Genomic DNA, 20,076 nt, shown 5'->3' with positions numbered 1-20,076 from the left:
CCTCATAAAACATTATGTCACCACACACTAGATACAGCACTTGCATCCAGGTAAAAATATTTCTCCATGTTCTGTCCTGAATTCTAGTTCTCAGCAGGCAGTAGTAACCAGAGATTGTGTATGTGAATGAATTTTAACAGCTACTGCTTGAATTTATTCACCTGTTCATAGTTGTAGAGGTAAAAGTTGTGTAAGAAAGATTCATACTGATACTCCTCCTGGGACTGTTTATGGGACGCACTTGAACAGTCTTAAGCATCTTACATGTACGCTCATTCACCTCATTGGTAATTGTAACTTGTCATTCTCACATGACATTGTTTCAATCACCTGGTACAGTCCCAATTATCGTGTCATGAATTTTTTTGTTTTTCGTTTTGGAGTATATGGACCCAACAGTACCACCCACTGGCTAGTGAGGTGAGGTTCCTTTGCTCTTCACTGCCTCCTTTTGCCTCTACAACACCTTGGTGTTCACTTTTTGGATCCTCTCCCATACTTCTCCCACATTTCTTGCAAGTTCTCGCACTGACTCACCAGCCCTGCTCCCTCTCTGCTTAATCAAATCAGATGGTGATGAGATCTGTTTACCATGCAACATCTTGAATGGTGGCAGCCCCCTGCAAGTGTGTACTTGTGAAATATACGCACTCAAAAAAACTGCACACGCATCCTAGTCACTGTGGAATGGAATTGAAATAATAACTGAGCATCCTCCCAGTTGTTTGATGGATCCGTTCCATCCTTCCGTTTCCCTGGTGCTGGAAAATCTTGCTCAGCCTGTATCAGTCTCGGATTGGTCCTCACACCATCCTTACTAATTACACTTCCCAAGAAATTCACTTCTTCCAGTGCAAAATGACACTTCTCGGTACTCAGTGTTAAATGTGCAGCCCCATAATCTCTTGAATGGTTCTCTCAATTGCTGCCTGCCTGTGCTCTTGCGCCCCTCTTGAAAAAAACAATTACGTCATCCAAATACATTAAATGTTGACAAGGCTATAATCCCTTCAACTCTCTGTTTAACAATGCTGAAGTATTGCTGGTGCATTCTTCAAACCAAATGGAATTCTTCTGTACAGATAGTGTCCCCAAGACAATGAAAGCACAATCTTTGGTCTGCCCTCTAGAATCACCTCCAATTGATGATGGCCACTACTCAGATCCATCATCAAGAAACACTGACACTGCCCAAGATTATCTACAACTACATACATACTCTGCAAGCCACCACGTACTGCATGGTGGAGTGTACCACACACTACTACTACTTATGTGCTGATCAAACCTATTGGTAACAAAATCTAGTGGCACACATCTGAATTGCTTTGATGTCTTCCTTTAATCCAACTTGGAGCAATTCCCAAACATTCAAATAAGAATATGTCATGCAAGGTTCAATGTATTGTCTCCTTTATAGATGCACTACACTTTCCCAAAATTCTTCCCTGCTACCAAAATCAATTGTTCATTCCAGTTCATATTGCTTTATAATTTTACACCTAGATACGTAATCTGTGTTACTATGTCAAACAGCTCCCTATTAATGCTGTACTCAGACATTACAGGACTGTTTTTCCTACTCATCACCATTAACTTAAATTTTTCTACATTTAGAGCAAGCTGCCATTCACCAGACCAACTAGAAATTCTGTCTTCAGTCATATTGTATCCTGCAAAATCACTAAATGACGACACCTTCTTGTACACGACAGCATCCTCAGCAGACAGCCTTAAATTACTGCTCACCCTGTTTGTCAGTTCAGTTATCTATATAGAGAAAAAGAGCAGTTCTATCACGCTTCCATGGGGCACTCCTGACAATGCCCTGCTCTTTAATGTACACTCATATTGAGGACAATGTGCTGTATTGTATTGCTTAAAAAGCCTTTGAACCACTCACATATCTGGGATCCTAATGTGTGTGCTCAGACCTTCGCCAACAGTCTGTGGTGCGGCACTCTGTCAAATCCTTCCCAGAAATATAGCCCTCCACCCATGGTTTGTAGAATATCAGGTGAGGAAAGAGAAAGCTGAGTTTCACATGAGCAATGCTTTCTAAATCCCCACTGATTTTTGAACAGCAGCTTTTCTGTCTTGAGGAAATTTGTTATATTCAAACTCAGAACGTGTTCAAGAATTCTGCAGCCAACTGATGTTAAGGATATTGGTCTTTAATTCTGTGGATCAATTATTTTACATTTCTTATATGCAGGAGTTATCAATTGTTCCCTTGATGTTTAAAGTGGGCTGAGCATCTGTTATCGTCTACTGTTTAAATGGCAATAGTCACAATATTATTGGTACTTCCTTTACCCATCCCTAGATTTTTTGGATATGATTACAATTCCTGCCCCTCATGGGCTATGACTTTCTTCTGTTATCCTGTCAGTTAGCAGCTGATTGATAAATTCTTCTAAAATCTGCTGCAGGTATTGTGATATTCTATACGGTTTCTAGTACACTGGTGCTTTGTCCCCCATAGGAATCCTGTGTTGGGTCATCAGTGTTGCAGGGAATGCTCCCACAGGAAAAACAAATCTTGAAACTCCAACAGAACAGTTCTTCCACCTGTGCTCTCTCTGTTGTTCTCAAATGTTTAACTTCCTCATGAAATGCAGTCTTTGTGGTGCCCTGTGCTGTTCATACGTCACACTTACTGTGCAGCAGTCTTCCTCTTCTGAAATCTCTTCCCTTCAACAACTTATCCTCTTTGGTGCCAGAGTTGCACACATTGATGAGTATTAAAATATTTCTGTCCTTTTCCTGTACATGTACAACTAGTGATGTGGGACGGGCAAATGCGCAGTGGGCAGGACATTTATAAATGGACATTTGCCAAGGAATTTTCCCAGTACAGTTTTAAATGCCCAAAATCTGGGCATTTATAAAAAAAATGCTTTTTAAAGTTTTAACTCCTAGAATGTACAATTCACCAATTAAAATAAGGGATGGGACAATACCCCCAAAATTGAAAGGTAATAAATGTTTACACGTAAACATATGTGTGTTATTCATTGCCTTTATTACTAACAACAGAAGGACAGAAGAGAGAAGCATGTCTTTTTTATTAACATTGAAAGTTAATAAATGTTTACACTTAAACACACATATGTTATTCATTGCCTTTATCACTAACAAGAAGAAGAAAGAAGCATGTTCTCTCTCTCTCTCTCTCTCTCTCTCTCTTTCTCTCTCTCTCTCTCTCTCTCCATTAAAAAAAAAAACTCCAACTTGCTGTACCAAGGAAGGATGTTTGTTGCTTATCATTTACAATGTCCATTTTTTCCTTTTTGCCATTTCTACTCTTCACTCGTGGTCTCTCTTTTTCGCATGCATACACACACACACACACACACACACACACACACACACACACACACACACACACTCTTGTATGCCCCCCCCCCCACACGCACACACGCACACACGCACACACTGGACTACCTGTGTAATGATTAGCCAGAATAAAAATTTTGTTCCTTAGGTCATCGCTATGTAATGTAACACACTTTATAACTGGTGTCAATTCTCTTGAATATTATTTTAAGAATGATTATTGATAACAAAATTATTACTGAATGTATTGAGCAGCTGATACATGTTTCTTGATGGAAATGGAAATGTCGTTTGGCTAGGGCCTCCCGTCGGGTAGACCGTTCGCCTGGTGCAGGTCTTTCGATTTGACGCCACTTCGGCGACCTGCGCGTCGATGAGGATGAAATGATGATGATTGGGACAACACAACACCCAGTCCCTGAGCGGAGAAAATTTCCGACCCAGCCGGGAATCGAACCCGGGCCCTTAGGATTGACAGTCTGTCACACTGACCACTCAGCTACCCGGGCGGACATGTTTCTTGATGATAGTGTATTCTTAAATGTTAAACTGTTTTCGGTGGATGGGAAAAATGTTGCTTTATAGTCAGATGTAGTGACATTTGAAACAAGACTATAGTTTTCTGTTCTGCTCATTTCTTTATTGGCTTTCGTATGACTGCACTGCTGTGAAAATAAAATGAAAACATCAAAAAGATTTCATAGCAAAGAATCCATGCCCAAGACGCTGGAATCATTAGATTCCAATACTAATCGATCCCCTGAGAATCAGAGATTCTTTTAATCATGGAATTGGAATGGGCACATGACACATTTATACATAAAATCATTATGGATAAACTTTCCTTTACTCTAATTTTTTGCAGTATAAGTAAAAATACTACCGACAGGTGAACTACGTAATATAAATGGTATTTTATTTAAAAATTACCTTTGAAATTGAGTGTTTTTTTAAATTATGTACTACCTCAAGAACTGACCTCTTTAAAGATGTAAAAAATCTTGTTTACAGGCCAGTTTATTTCCCCAAATAACTCTCCCACAATTGTCAATCAGTGTTTTCAACTTGGTTACCCGACCAATATGGAAGCAGTGCTGCAAAACACCTTTTCTAATATAGAATATTGGCTTAAATGTTTATATAAACACTATTTATAAATTAATTTTCAAGATGCATAAATGCCAGAGCATTTAAGAATTTTGGACATTTGGCCACGCAGTGTACACCACTATGTACAGTACTGCTCATTAATTTCAATACACCCTGGTATTTCAGATTTACCATACAAATCGAACGTTATTTCTCACAAAATGTAATAATATTGGCTTCCATATATATAATACAGTCACAATCATTATATTTTACTTTCATCAAAGTATCCTCCTTTGGATTTAATGACTACCAGGGTACCTTCCCACTAAGTTCCACCACGTGTCGTTGAAGGTAAATTACAGCATGATGCTGATGCAAAAAGTCTAACCCTAGAATCATGCTGCAACTCTTGCTCGCATGAGATGCCATTTCTTGAAGTTACCTAAACTTGGTTGCCTCCAATTAGAAATTCACCATTGCCGACCCCTTTGGCAGTATATTGTTATTCCCCACCCAACCCAAACTATTGTGTGATGAGTTCCGTTGCCTCCTACCTGCTACATCTCTTGAGGCCACTGACACTTGGGCCCATGTATCCTACAGAAACTTAAACCTTCGTACATCTGATATAACCACTATGGCAAATTCTGCCCCTGCATTTTTACTGAGAATGCCCACAATTAAAACAATCCTCACTGCTGCATGGAGATCTGCAAGTGCGTCAGTGTGCACACTCTAAGACATTTCAGATGCCCACTAACTTGGTTGCCACATAACTCTGCAATTAATTTTCCTAATCTGTCTCAAAAATCCTCTGTGGGTTCATTAGACGTAGTTGCTCATGAAAAAGACTCACAATATTTTGCTTCTTGTACCTATGCAATAATGCTTGTTTTAACTGCTTAAAAGTTTGCTTTTATTAGTGCTTCTGTGCATTGTATAGAGGATGTTGCTTCTCCTGAAAGGCACAATCTTGCTACTTGTAACAACTGCTTGCCTAACTAACCCCCTATCTCAGCAGATGATAAGAGGTCCTCCACAAACTATAACACGTCCTCAAATACCCTACTGTAAAAAGGAGTAACAAGGTTCTCAACAGCTGGATCTAATCCTAGATTGTGTGCTCACAATAATCTCAAATCCTCATTCCTCACTGTCACCTCATTTCTTGGAAACATATTTTCTGCTCTTAACCATATTACTTCATTAACTAATGATTGCACACCTTCCGGTCCGGTGACACCTTGTCTCTGATTCTGCAATTGCGCTACTTGTACTCATATTTTATAAACCTAATAATAACGGCAAAAATAACAACCTGTAATCAACAGTACTACAATACTTGTCCCTTATTTCTAACAATGAGCCATCTCAACTCCCTGCATTGTCTCGTCCTACAGCCAAAATGATGACACGTAAAACATAAAGCTGCCACATACTCGGCACAAGGGGCAGAATGCCCTAGCAAATTACACTGTGTATATCTGGCAGGCTTTAACCACTGATCCTTACAATTACCCTTGAATCGACAAACGGCCACTGGTTCTTCTGGTCTCACAAAAATAACTTTGAAATTGCAGTGACCCTCAGTTCTCGACCCCATTTCTGTCACAAACCACAAATAACAGTTTCACTCACCCCACAATGAAGATACTGTGGGCTGATAGGCTGCAGCTCAGATGTGCTGTGGTGGGTGGCAAACCCTCTGCTGTTCACTTGTGGTGACGTCAGTTCTCTTGACACTGCTCTGTAGGGCCTGGCTGGCCAAGGTGGGGCTGAGTTGTGGGAGGTGGTGCGACCCAATGACAGACTGGTGGTTGAAGAGGTACTTATCACTTTTAATTACATTTCTACTCACCATATAGCGGAGATGCTGGACGCAACTTGCACACATGTATGCAGTCTCAGAGAGCTGAAACCACACATTACATCCTGGATTACACTCCATCCTGGATTTTCCATTGTTTAATTACATTTCTCCTTGTCAGTGAGAGACACACGCCCACTCGGACACAGCAGGCCAGCGAACGTCAGTGGACAACTGGCCCCCGCCCCAGATCGACGGTACTTGCATTGGAATTCAGCAATGCTGACATCAGACCTGGGAAGCGAGTTGGTGGCCCTTCAGTAGACCAAGACTGATGTCAGCAGTATGCTCCTTCTCTCTACATCCACCTGATTTCTCTACTATTCACAATAAAGTGCCTGGCAGAGGGTTCGGTGAATCATCTTCAAGCTGTCTCTCTACCATTCCACTCTCGGACGGTATGCGGGAAAAACGAGCACTTAAATTTTTCTGTACGAGCCTTGATGTTTCTTATTTTATTGTGATGATCTTTTCCCCTATGTAGGTGGGTGCCAACAGAATGTTTTTGCAATTGTAGGTGAAAACTGGTGATTGAAATTTCATGAGAAGATCCTATCGCAATGAAACACACCTTTGTTTTAATGATTGCGACTCTAATTCATGTATCATGTCTGTGGCACTGTCTCCCCTATTTTGCGATATTACAAAACGAGCCGCCCTTCTTTGAACTTTTTCGATGTCATCCATCAGTCTCATCTGACGCGGATCCCACAACACACAGCAGTACTCCAGAACAGGGCGCACGAGCATGGTGTATGCAGTCTCTTTAGTAGACCTATTGCACCTTCTAAGTGTTCTGCCAGTGAATCACAGTCTTTGGTTTGCTCTACCCAAAACATTATCTGTGTGATCGTTCCAATTTAGGTTATTTGTAATTGTAATCCCTAATTATTTAGTTGAATTTACAGCCTTAAGATTTGCGTGACTTATCGCGTAATTGAAATTTAACTGATTTATTTTATTACCAATGTGAATAACTTCACACTTTCCTTTATTCAGGGTCAATTGCCACTTTTCACACCATACAGGCACCTTATCTAAGTCATTTTGCAATTCGTTTCGGTCATCTGATGACTTTATAAGACTGCAAATGACGGCATCATCTGCAAACAATTTAAGACGGCTACTCAGATTGTCTCCTATGTCGTTAATATAGATCAGGAACAATAGAGGGCATATAACACTTCCTTGGGGAACGCCGAACATTACTTCTATTTTACTCTATCACTTTCCATCTATTGCTATGAACTGTTACCTTTCTGACAGGAAATCATGAATCCAGTCGCACAACTGAGGCGATATTCCATAGGCACGCAGTTTGGTTTGAAGATGCTTATGAGGAATAGTGGTGAAAGCCTTCTGGAAATCTAAAAATATGGAATCAATTTGACATCTCCTGTCAATAGTGCTCATTACTTCATGAGTATAAAGAGCTAGTTATATTTCACAAGAATTACGTTTTTTGAATTTGAGCTGACTGTGTGTTAATAAATCGTTTTATTCGAGGTAATTCATAATGTTCGAACACAGTATATGTTCCAAAACCCTACTGCAAATCGATGTTAGTGACATGGGCCTGTAATTCAGCGGATTATTATTTCCCTTTTTGGGTATTGATGTGACTTAAGCAATTTTCCAGCCTTTAGGTACAGAACTTTCTGTGAGTGAGTGGTTGTATATAATCACTAAATATGGAGCTATTGTATCAGCATACTCTGAAAGGAACCTGACTGGTATACAATCTGGACAGGAGGCCTTGCCTTTGTTAAGTGATTTAAGCTGCTTCACTACACCGAGGATATCTGCTTCTATGTTTCCCATCTTGGCAGTTGTTCTCGATTGGAATTCATGAATATTTACTTTGTTGTCTTTGGTGAAGGAGTTTCAGAAAACCATGTTTAATAACTCTGCTTTAGTGGCACTGTTATCAGTGACTTCACCATTGTTATCGCACAGTGAAGATATTTATTGCATCATACCACTGGTGTACTTTATGTATGACCAGAATATCTTTCGGTTTTCTGCCAGATTCTGAGTCAGAGTTTCATTATGGAAATTATTAAAAGCATCTTGCATTGAAGCATGCACTATATTTTAAACTTCTGCAAAACTTTGCCAATCTCGGGGATTTTGCGTTCTTTTAAATTTGACTTGCTTTTTTCGTTGCTTCTGCAACAGTGATCTGACCCGTTTTGTGTACTATGGGGGGATCAGTACCATCACTTATTAATTTATGTGGTATATATCTCTCTAAGCAAAGAAGGGAAAGCAGAAAGGTGGAAGGAGTATATAGAGGGTCTATACAAGGGCGATGTACTTGAGGACAATATTATGGAAATGGAAGAGGATGTAGATGAAGATGAAATGGGAGATACGATACTGCGTGAAGAGTTTGACAGAGCACTGAAAGACCTGAGTCAAAACAAGGCCCCAGGAGTAGAAAAAATTCCATTAGAACTACTGACGGCCTTGGGAGAGCCAGTCCTGACAAAACTCTACCATCTGGTGAGTAAGATGTATGAACAGGTGAAATACCCTCAGACTTCAAGAAGAATATAATAATTCCAATCCCGAAGATAGCAGGTGTTGACAGATGTAAAAATTACTGAACTATCAGTTTAATAAGTCACAGCTGCAAAATATTAACGCTAATTATTTACAGATGAATGGAAAAACTGGTAGAAGCCGACCTCGGGGAAGATCGGTTTGGATTCCGTAGAAATGTTGGAACACGTGAGGCAATACTGACCCTACGACTTATCTTAGAAGAAAGATTAAGGAAAGGCAAACCTACATTTCTAGCATTTGTAGACTTAGAGAAAGCTTTTGACAGTGTTGACTGGAATACTCTCTTTCAAATTCTAAAGGTGGCAGGGGTAAAATACAGGGAGCAAAAGGCTATTTACAATTTGTACAGAAACCAGATGGCAGTTATAAGAGTGGAGGGGCACGAAAGGGAAGCAGTGGTTGGGAAGGGAGTGAGACAGGGTTGTAGCCTCTCCCCGATGTTATTCAATCTGTTTATTGAACAGGAGGAAAAAAAAATTTGGAGTAGATATTAAAATCCAGTGAGAAGAAATAAAAACTTTGAGGTTTGCTGATGACATTGTAATTCTGTCAGAGACAGCAAAGGACTTGGAAGAGCAGTTGAACGGAATGGACAGTGTCTTGAAAGGAGGATATAAGATGAACATCAAAAAAAGCGAAACGCGGATAATGGAATGTAGTCGAATTAAATTGGTTGATGCTGAGGGTATTAGATTAGGAAATGAGACACTTAAACTAGTAAATGAGTTTTGCTATTTGGGGAGCAAAATAACTGATGATGGTCGAAGTAGAGAGGATATAAAATGTAGACTGGCAATGGCAAGGAAAGCGTTTCAGAAGAAGAGAAATTTGTTAACATCAAGTATAGATTTAAGTGTCAGGAAGTCATTTCTGAAAGTATTTGTATTGAGTGTAGCCATGTATGAAAGTGAAACATGGACAATAAATAGTTTAGACAAGAAGAGAATAGAAGCTTTTGAAATGTGCTACAGAAGAATGTTGAAGATTAGATAGGTAGATCACATAACTAATGAGGAGGTATTGAATGGAATTGGGGAGAAGAGAAGTTTGTGGCACAACTTGACTAGAAGAAGGGACCGGTTGGTAGGACATGTTCTGAGGCATGAAGGGATCACAAATTTAGCATTGGAGGGCAGCGTGGATGGTAAAAATCGTAGAGGGAGGCCAAGAGATGGATACATTAAGCAGATTCAGAAGGATGTAGGCTGCAGTAGGTACTGGGAGATGGAGAAACTTGCACAGGATAGGGTAGCATGGAGAGCTGCATCAAACCAGTCTCAGGACTGAAGACCACAACAACAACAACAACAACAACAACAACAACAACAGAACAGAACAATTTGAGATCTAATCCATTAAATCAACAGCTTACAGGTACCCTCCAACAACTTTTCAGAAATTTTGTAAATTCTTTAAATGTCAGTCTGTGTTTAGTGACTTAAATTACATTTGTACAATTGGCATTCTGCCCTTGGCGAGATGTAAACTTCCGAGCACTCTGACAAAGTTATGCATCATCTTTGTTCTTTGATATTTCTTTGATTTTGTTCCATCAGCCACTCTTAAAACCTTTTCCCCTAATGATTCCGGAGGCTTTCTAATTGTCGGTTGCAACTGATGGGTTCTTGATGCAAGGTTGGAGCAAGGGTAAAAGAAGGAGAAATAATTTACAAAAATAAAAAATCTGATAGGACTTCCTACAGTTGATGTCATACTGTTAGTGTTAGCAAACACAATCATACTTAATTGTTATACTGTTGGTGACAGCAAACGCAATCATATTTAATACACTATCTTGAGGGAAACTGTTCTTTTTCTAAATGCCCAGATGTAAGATAGCCAGTTGATATCCAGAATAACATGGAAACAGAGTGGACCATGTAGTGGTGGACTTACATCCTTGGATGCCCAGTTTTTGCAGCTGTCAAAGGATATTAACCCTCCATATAGTAACACAGACCTTCAATATCATTACAAGATGCCTGTGCAAGAAAGACTGTTGTGTAGCCAACTCCAGGCATGCCACAAGAGATTCGGGAATTGTCTGGATTTTAAGATCCTGAGAAGGTGACATCTTGTCATTGTATCGAAATTCAGTTCTACACAGCTGGTGTGTGCAACACTACAACAACAACTCAGGAGTGTACAGTTCTTCCCAAGTTTGAAGAAGAGGATAAAATACCATGTCTCATTAATCTGGAGATCATACCATCATCATCAGTAGCTGCAGCAGCCATTTCTTTCATTTAATGATGTGTCCTCTCCAAATACTGAGCTCAGATATGTCTGTAACTTCTTCTTCCATGAGCAGCAGTCGTAGGTGGTATTCAGCTATTGCAGGGATCACAACCTACCACTTTCTTGCTGATTGTCATATCATTTTGGAATGGGAGAACCTTACAACAGAGAGAAAAGTGTTGCTTTGTATGTGGAGAGTTGAGACAGGTATGGTTGACCAGTCTTTGGTGTTTATGGCATGTCTGAATGCCCCTCTTAATAGAGTTAAGTTTATCTTTGGTGAGATTGACAAACAATTTTAAGTGAGAGCTGCACTCTGTTTTTGCTGAACGCCAGACAGATTGAGGAAAAACTTTAAAATTTTATGAAATTAATTTCTAGAAATGCCACATAAAACAAAATTATTAAGTTGGTTAAGTTAGAGATCTGAAGTTGAAGATACAGAATCTCCCATATTTTCAGTTAGAAAACCTGGTCACCCTATCTGTTGATCTTTTGGCGAACCAGCTTTATCTGTACAGTAGGCCCACATTGTACATATGAAAATTCATGAAAAGCAGTTTCACCGATTTCTCAGATATTCACTTCCATAGGGGCACAAAATACAGTTTATAGATGCCTTGCTAAATCTAGTGCCCATGTTGTTGTTGTTGTGGTCTTCAGTCCTGAGACTGGTTTGATGCAGCTCTCCATGCTACTCTATCCTGTGCAAGCTTTTTCATCTCCCAGTACCTACTGCAACCTACATCCTTCTGAATCTGCTTAGTGTATTCATCTCTTGGTCTCCCTCTACGATTTTTACCCTCCACGCTCCCCTCCAATACTAAATTGGTGATCCCTTGATGCCTCAGAACATGTCCTACCAACCGATCCCTTCTTCTGGTCAAGTTGCGCCACAAACTTCTCTTCTCCCCAATCCTATTCAATACTTCCTCATTAGTTATGTGATCTACCCATCTAATCTTCAGCATTCTTCTGTAGCACCACATTTCGAAAGCTTCTATTCTCTTCTTTTCCAAACTATTTATCGTCCATGTTTCACTTCCATACATGGCTACACTCCATACAAATACTTTCAGAAATGACTTCCTGACACTTAAATCAATACTGGATGTTAACAAATTTCTCTTCTTCAGAAACGCTTTCCTTGCCATTGCCAGCCTACATTTTATATCCTCTCTACTTCGACCATCATCAGTTATTTTGCTCCCCAAATAGCAAAACTCCTTTACTACTTTAAGTGCCTCATTTCCTAATCTAATTCCCTCAGCATCACCCGACTTAATTAGACTACATTCCATTATCCTTGTTTTGCTTTTGTTGATGTTCATCTTATATCCTCCTTTCAAGACACTGTCCATTCCATTCAACTGCTCTTCCAAGTCCTTTGCTGTCTCTGACAGAATTACAATGTCATCAGCGAACCTCAAAGTTTTTATTTCTTCTCCATGAATTTTAATACCTACTCCGAATTTTTCTTTTGTTTCCTTTACTGCTTGCTCAATATACAGATTGAACAACATCGGGGAGAGGCTACAACCCTGTCTTACTCCCTTCCCAACCACTGCTTCCCTTTCATGTCCCTCGACTCTTATAACTGCCATCTGGTTTCTGTACAAATTGTAAATAGCCTTTCGCTCCCTGTATTTTACCCCTGCCACCTTCAGAATTTGAAAGAGAGTATTCCAGTCAACATTGTCAAAAGCTTTCTCTAAGTCTACAAATGCTAGAAACGTAGGTTTGCCTTTCCTTAATCTTTCTTCTAAGATAAGTCGTAAGGTTAGTATTGCCTCACGTGTTCCAGTGTTTCTACGGAATGCAAACTGATCTTCCCCGAGGTTGGCTTCTACTAGTTTTTCCATTCGTCTGTAAAGAATTCGTGTTAGTATTTTGCAGCTGTGACTTATTAAGCTGATAGTTCGGTAATTTTCACATCTGTCAACACCTGCTTTCTTTGGGATTGGAATTATTATATTCTTCATGAAGTCTGAGGGTATTTCGCCTGTCTCATACATCTTCCTCACCAGATGGTAGAGTTTTGTCAGGACTGGCTCTCCCACGGCCGTCAGTAGTTCCAATGGAATATTGTCTACTCCGGGGGCTTTGTTTCGACTCAGGTCTTTCAGTGCTCTGTCAAACTCTTCACGCAGTATCATATCTCCCATTTCATCTTCATCTACATCCTCTTCCATTTCCATAATATTGTCCTCAAGTACATCGCCCTTGTATAGATCCTCTATATACTCCTTCCACCTTTCTGCTCTTCCTTCTTTGCTTAGAACTGGGTTTCCATCTGAGCTCCTGATATTCATACAAGTCGTTCTCTTATCTCCAAAGGTCTCTTTAATTTTCCTGTAGGCGGTATCTATCTTACCCCTAGTGAGATAGGCCTCTACATCCTTACATTTGTCCTCTAGCCATCCCTGCTTAGCCATTTTGCACTTCCTGTCGATCTCATTTTTGAGACGTTTGTATTCCTTTTTGCCTGTTTCACTTACTGCATTTTTATATTTTCTCCTTTCATCAATTAAATTCAATATTTCTTCTGTTACCCAAGGATTTCTACTAGCCCTCGTCTTTTTACCTACTTGATCCTCTGCTGCCTTCACTACTTCATCCCTCAAAGCTACCCATTCTTCTTCTACTGTATTTATTTCCCCCATTCCTGTCAGTTGCTGCCTTATGCTCTCCTTGAATCTCTGTACAACCTCTGGTTCTTTTAGTTTATCCAGGTCCCATCTCCTTAAATTCCCACCTTTTTGCAGTTTCTTCAGTTTTAATCTACAGGTCATAACCAATAGATTGTGGTCAGAGTCCACATCTGCCCCTGGAAATGTCTTACAATTTAAAACCTGGTTCCTAAATCTCTGTCTTACCATTATATAATCTATCTGATACCTTTTAGTATCTCCAGGGTTCTTCCATGTATACAACCTTCTTTCATGATTCTTAAACCAAGTGTTAGTTATGATTATGTTGTGCTCTGTGCAAAATTCTACCAGGCGGCTTCCTCTTTCATTTCTGTCCCCCAATCCATATTCACCTACTATGTTTCCTTCTCTCCCTTTTCCTACACTCGAATTCCAATCACCCATTACTATTAAATTTTCGTCTCCCTTCACAATCTGAATAATTTCTTTTATTTCATCATACATTTCTTCAATTTCTTCGTCATCTGCAGAGCTAGTTGGCATATAAACTTGTACTACTGTAGTAGGTGTGGGCTTCGTATCTATCTTGGCCACAATAATGCGTTCACTATGCTGTTTGTAGTAGCTTACCCGCATTCCTATTTTCCTATTCATTATTAAACCTACTCCTGCATTACCCCTATTTGATTTTGTGTTTATAACCCTGTAGTCACCTGACCAGAAGTCTTGTTCCTCCTGCCACCGAACTTCACTAATTCCCACTATATCTAACTTCAACCTATCCATTTCCCTTTTTAAATTTTCTAACCTACCTGCCCGATTAAGGGATCTGACATTCCACGCTCCGATCCGTAGAACGCCAGTTTTCTTTCTCCTGATAACGACATCCTCTTGAGTAGTCCCCGCCCGGAGATCCGAATGGGGGACTATTTTACCTCCGGAATATTTTACCCAAGAGGACGCCATCATCATGTAATCATGCAGTAAAGCTGCATGCCCTCGGGAAAAATTACGGCTGTAGTTTCCCCTTGCTTTCAGCCGTTCGCAGTACCGGCACGGCAATGCCGTTTTGGTTATTGTTACAAGGCCAGATCAGTCAATCATCCAGACTGTTGCCCTTGCAACTACTGAAAAGGCTGCTGCCCCTCTTCAGGAACCACACGTTTGTCTGGCCTCTCAACAGATACCCCTCCGTTGTGGTTGCACCTACGGTACGGCTATCTGTATCGCTGAGGCACGCAAGCCTCCCCACCAACGGCAAGGTCCATGGTTCATGGGGGGGGGCCATATACATATACATAGATATACATAGATACATATACATACATACATACATATACATAGATAAAAGGCTAATGTCAACCTTGAAACGCAGAGACTCGTCAAAACAATTAGATTTCAAGCCTGAAGTGGGCAAACAGTTTTATGTGAACCTCAAGCCACAGAATGTGAGTGAAGAAAATGATGATAATGAAGCCCATGAAGTGTCTGAATAGGTCATAACTGTGTGTGTGGTGCATTTAGTATCTGAACTTTGTTCTAATTCTAGTTGCAAATTAATTACAAACTTTAAACCTGTTACCTATTGTCTCTAGCCTATATATGAAAATTTAGTGAAATAATAATAATAATAAATCCCGTGGAGGCCCGGGAAAAGAATAGGCCTCCGGTATGTTCTGCCAGCCGTAAAAGGCGACGAAAAGAACAAACCACTAATAGGGCTAACCCCCCTTTTAGTGTGATTAGTTGGTTCAGGACAGAACTAAAGAAGCCTCGGACAAGCGCCGTCATGGTCGGGGACAACACTTGAACCCTATGCCCGCCCACAATGGTAACGACACTGCTAGCCAACTGGAAAATGATTTAAATCCAAATAGAGGTGTTTTGTAGGATATACTTCCTGCAGCCACCCTAGAAGGAAAACAAAGACAGAGGATGAGATGGTCAGATGAAGTTAACCGACACCTCATGTTCTGTTATTACCAAGCAACAAACCTAGGAACCAACACAACTGGATACAGATCACAAGTATACACAACATTTATCACCAGATACCCAGAATTAAAATTTTTAACAGAACAACGACTAGCTGATCAGATCCGTGTAATAATCAAAAATAACAGGATACCCCAGTCAGAATTAGAAAACATCAAACAATAAGTACAACAAATACTGGAACAAAATAATGTGCAATCAGAAGAAGAAGAAAATACAGTAATGGACTCAAACATCCCAGAGCAAACAAACAAAGGACAACACGCATCAATTAAACAATCAGAGGAAAACGAAATATTAAGACAGCCACCAGAACAAGCACAAGTAGAACACGAAGCGACACACATGTTAGATATAGAAGAAAAATTTCATCTGACATATATAGAATACAAAGACACAAATACAGACATTAGACCATTCTTGCATAGACCACCAAATAACCCACAAGTCGAAACAACAATAAAAACTATCAACACAATCATACACAACAAAATAAATGAAAACAACTATGGAAGAGTTACAACTACTGGTTTATATTGGAGCACTCACTACACTAAATATACACACTAGGCAGAGATCAGAACCAACCAACACACAGAAGAAACCCACAAAACCAGCATGGCAACACAGACTACAGATCAGAATAGAAAAACTGAGAAAAGACATCGGACAGCTAATGCAATTTATAAGAAATGAAATGTCAGAGAATAAAAAAAAAAAAGGTTAGGTAAAATCTCACAACAAGAAGCGATAGAGCAATTAGATGAAAAGAAGCAGAAATTACAAGCATTGGCCAAACGACTTAGAAGATACAAAAAAAGTGAAAATAGAAGGAAACAAAACCAAACATTCAACACAAACCAAAAGAAATTTTACCAGACAATAGATGACACACACATTAAAATAGACAATCCACCAAACATAACAGACATGGAACACTTCTGGAGCAACATATGGTCAAACCCGGTACAACATAACAGGCATGCACGGTGGATACAAGCAGAAACAGACACATACAAGATGATGCCACAAATGCCTGAACTGATAATTTTGCAACATGAAGTCACCCAAGCAATTAATTCTACTCACAATTGGAAAGCCCCTGGAGGAGATAAAATAGCAAATTTCTGGCTAAAGAAGTTCACCTCAACACGTTCACATCTAACTAAATTATTTAACAGTTACATTGCAGACCCATACACATTCCCTGATACACTTACACATGGAATAACTTATCTGAAACCTAAAGATCAAGCAGACACAGCAAACCCAGCTAAATATCGCCCCATAACATCCCTACCAACAATATACAAAATATTAACTTCAGTCATTACACAGAAATTAATGACACATACAACACAGAACAAAATTATAAATGAAGAACAAAAAGGCTGTTGCAAAGGAGCACGAGGATGTAAAGAGCAACTGATAATAGATGCAGAGGTGACATATCAAGCTAAAAAACAAAGGTCGCTACACTACGCATACATTGATTACCAAAAAGCTTTTGATAGTGTACCCCACTCATGGTTACTACAAATATTGGAAATATACAAAGTAGATCCTGAATTGATACAGTTCCTAAACATAGTAATGAAAAATTGGAAAGCCACAATTAATATCCAAACAAATTCAAATAATATCACATCACAGCCAATACAGATTAAGCGTGGAATATACCAAGGAGACTCATTAAGTCCTTTCTGGTTCTGCCTTGCTCTGAACCCACTATCCAACATGCTAAATAATACAAATTATGGATACAATATTACTGGAACATACCCACACAAAATCACACATTTGCCATACATGGATGATCTAAAACTACTGGCAGCAACAAATCAACAACTCAACCAATTACTAAAGATAGCAGAAGTATTCAGCAATGATATAAATATGGCTTTTGGAACAGACAAATGTAAGAAAAATAGCATAGTCAAGGGAAAACGCTCTAAACAAGAAGATTACATATTGGATAACCACAGCGACTGCATAGAAGCGATGGAAAAAACAGATGCCAATAAATATCTAGGATACAGACAAAAAATAGGAATAGATAATACAAATATTAAAGAAGAACTAAAAGAAAGATATAGACAAAGACTAACAAAAATACTGAAAACCGAATTGACAGCAAGAAACAAGACAAAAGCTATAAATACTTATGTTATACCAATATTGACCTACTCATTTGGAGTAGTGAAATGGAGTAACACAGACCTAGAAGCACTCAATACACTTACACAATCACAATGCCACAAATATAGAATACATCACATACATTCAGCAACAGAAAGATTCACATTATGCAGAAAGGAAGGAGGAAGGGGATTTATCGATATAAAAAACCTACATTATGGACAGGTAGACAATTTAAGAAAATTCTTTCTAGAACGAGCAGAAACTAGCAAAATACACAAAGCAATCACTCATATAAATACATCGGCTACACCACTGCAATTTCATTACCATTTCTACAACCCTTTAGATCACATAACATCAACAGATACGAAGAAAGTAAATTGGAAAAAGAAAGCACTACATGGCAAGCACCCGTATCATCTAACACAGCCACACATCGATCAAGACGCATCCAACACATGGCTAAGAAAAGGCAATATATACAGTGAGACGGAAGGATTCATGATTGCAATATAGGATCAAACAATAAACACCAGATATTACAGCAAGCATATTATTAAAGATCCCAATACCACAACAGATAAATGCAGACTTTGCAAACAACAAATAGAAACAGTAGATCACATCACAAGCGGATGTACAATACTAGCAAATACAGAATACCCCAGAAGACATGACAATGTAGCAAAAATAATACATCAACAGCTTGCCTTACAACATAAACTTATAAAACAACACGTTCCCACATACAAGTATGCACCACAAAATGTACTGGAGAATGATGAATACAAATTATACTGGAACAGAACCATTATAACAGATAAAACAACACCACATAACAAACCTGACATCATACTCACCAATAAAAAGAAGAAATTAACACTACTAATCGAAATATCCATACCCAATACAACAAATATACAAAAGAAAACGGAAGAAAAAATTGAAAAATACATCCAACTGGCTGAGGAAGTCAAGGACATGTGGCATCAGGATAAAGTTGACATTATACCAATTATACTATCAACTACAGGAGTAATACCACACAATATCCACCAGTACATCAATGCAATACAGCTACATCCAAACTTATACATACAACTACAGAACTCAGTAATTATTGATACATGTTCAATTACCCGAAAGTTCCTAAATGCAATATAACATATACCGTACAGTTAAAAGGAAGTCACGCTTGATCAAGGTCCGCGTCACTTTCCATTTTTGACCAGATATAACGTCTGAGAAAAGAAAGATATATTACTTGAAATTTCGTAACATAAAGTGGATAGATTAGTTTTTCACAGGAAATATGGGATATTGAGGTTCGGTTAAAAAAGAAGTCAGACGTATGAGACTGGTGATTTGCCTACAAGACGGATTTTCACAAACATCTCTTGTTCTCAGAAGTTTGTGTCTGTGCTTTGGGCTCTTATCGTACTTACTACCTCATTTATAGATGCAAGGGTAGTAACAGGATTGTATACACTGCAGATATCATCTTCTTCAGAGGAAACATTCAAATTTGCAATGTAATGTCCAAATATGCTCTTATGTTTTGTGATGTATTTATGTTCAGCAGATGCGGAAAAAGATGATACGTCAAAGGCACTTACTGGATCACAAGAGCTGCCTACTGTATTTGAAGTGACAGCACTATCTGCTCAGAGCCTCTCTGTATCTTTTGAGCACCCATTAGAGGAGAATATGGCAACTGCTGAACTTGAGTTGACAGACATTGGTAATTTGCGGTGTCGTGTCTATGGAACAGGCTGTGATGCTGGAACTGTGGCTGAAATGGCTAGCAGAGTTCTCCAGAGGTGAGTGCAGCTAAAAGTTTTGTGGTGCTAGGTTTCAAAAGGCCTCCATTTTTGCCATTTATCAGTATTCTCCATTTTCTTGCTTAAGCTTTTTTATGTGAGATAGATACTGCAGGCTCATGTTCTTTGTAATAATGGCATGAAAATAAATAGTTAACCTGTTTAAGGCATATCATTATCACTGTTGCTGTACATTTTCTGTGTTCTACTGATGAATTAACGAGTTCAGTCTTTTGTGTGTAATGTCTGATAATTTGTGTGTAGCTGCAATTTATGTGTAGCTGCCTGTGAGAAGTGGTGGTGGGGAGAGTTTCATAATACAGTAATAAGTTTGATGAATTAAAACATATTTCTATAGGCATCT

At 39.1% G+C, this 20,076-nt stretch overlaps 1 protein-coding gene across 1 annotated transcript in view; it reads left to right on the top strand.

The window, feature by feature from the left end:
- The window catches only part of LOC126473346 (mediator of RNA polymerase II transcription subunit 1), a 221,400-nt gene that overhangs the window by 95,846 nt on the left and 105,478 nt on the right, over positions 1-20,076 (top strand). Inside the window, exon 9 of the mRNA XM_050100343.1 lies at positions 19,475-19,712. Within this exon, the coding sequence (XP_049956300.1) occupies positions 19,475-19,712 (238 nt within the window). The remainder of the gene's footprint in view (positions 1-19,474; positions 19,713-20,076) is intronic.

This window comes from Schistocerca serialis, chromosome 4 (assembly GCF_023864345.2).
Source record: "Schistocerca serialis cubense isolate TAMUIC-IGC-003099 chromosome 4, iqSchSeri2.2, whole genome shotgun sequence".
In the NCBI taxonomy this organism is placed as follows: Eukaryota; Metazoa; Arthropoda; class Insecta; order Orthoptera; family Acrididae; genus Schistocerca; species Schistocerca serialis.
The sequence above is the reverse complement of the archived record's forward strand: the minus strand, read 5'-3'. Positions and strand labels throughout refer to the sequence as shown.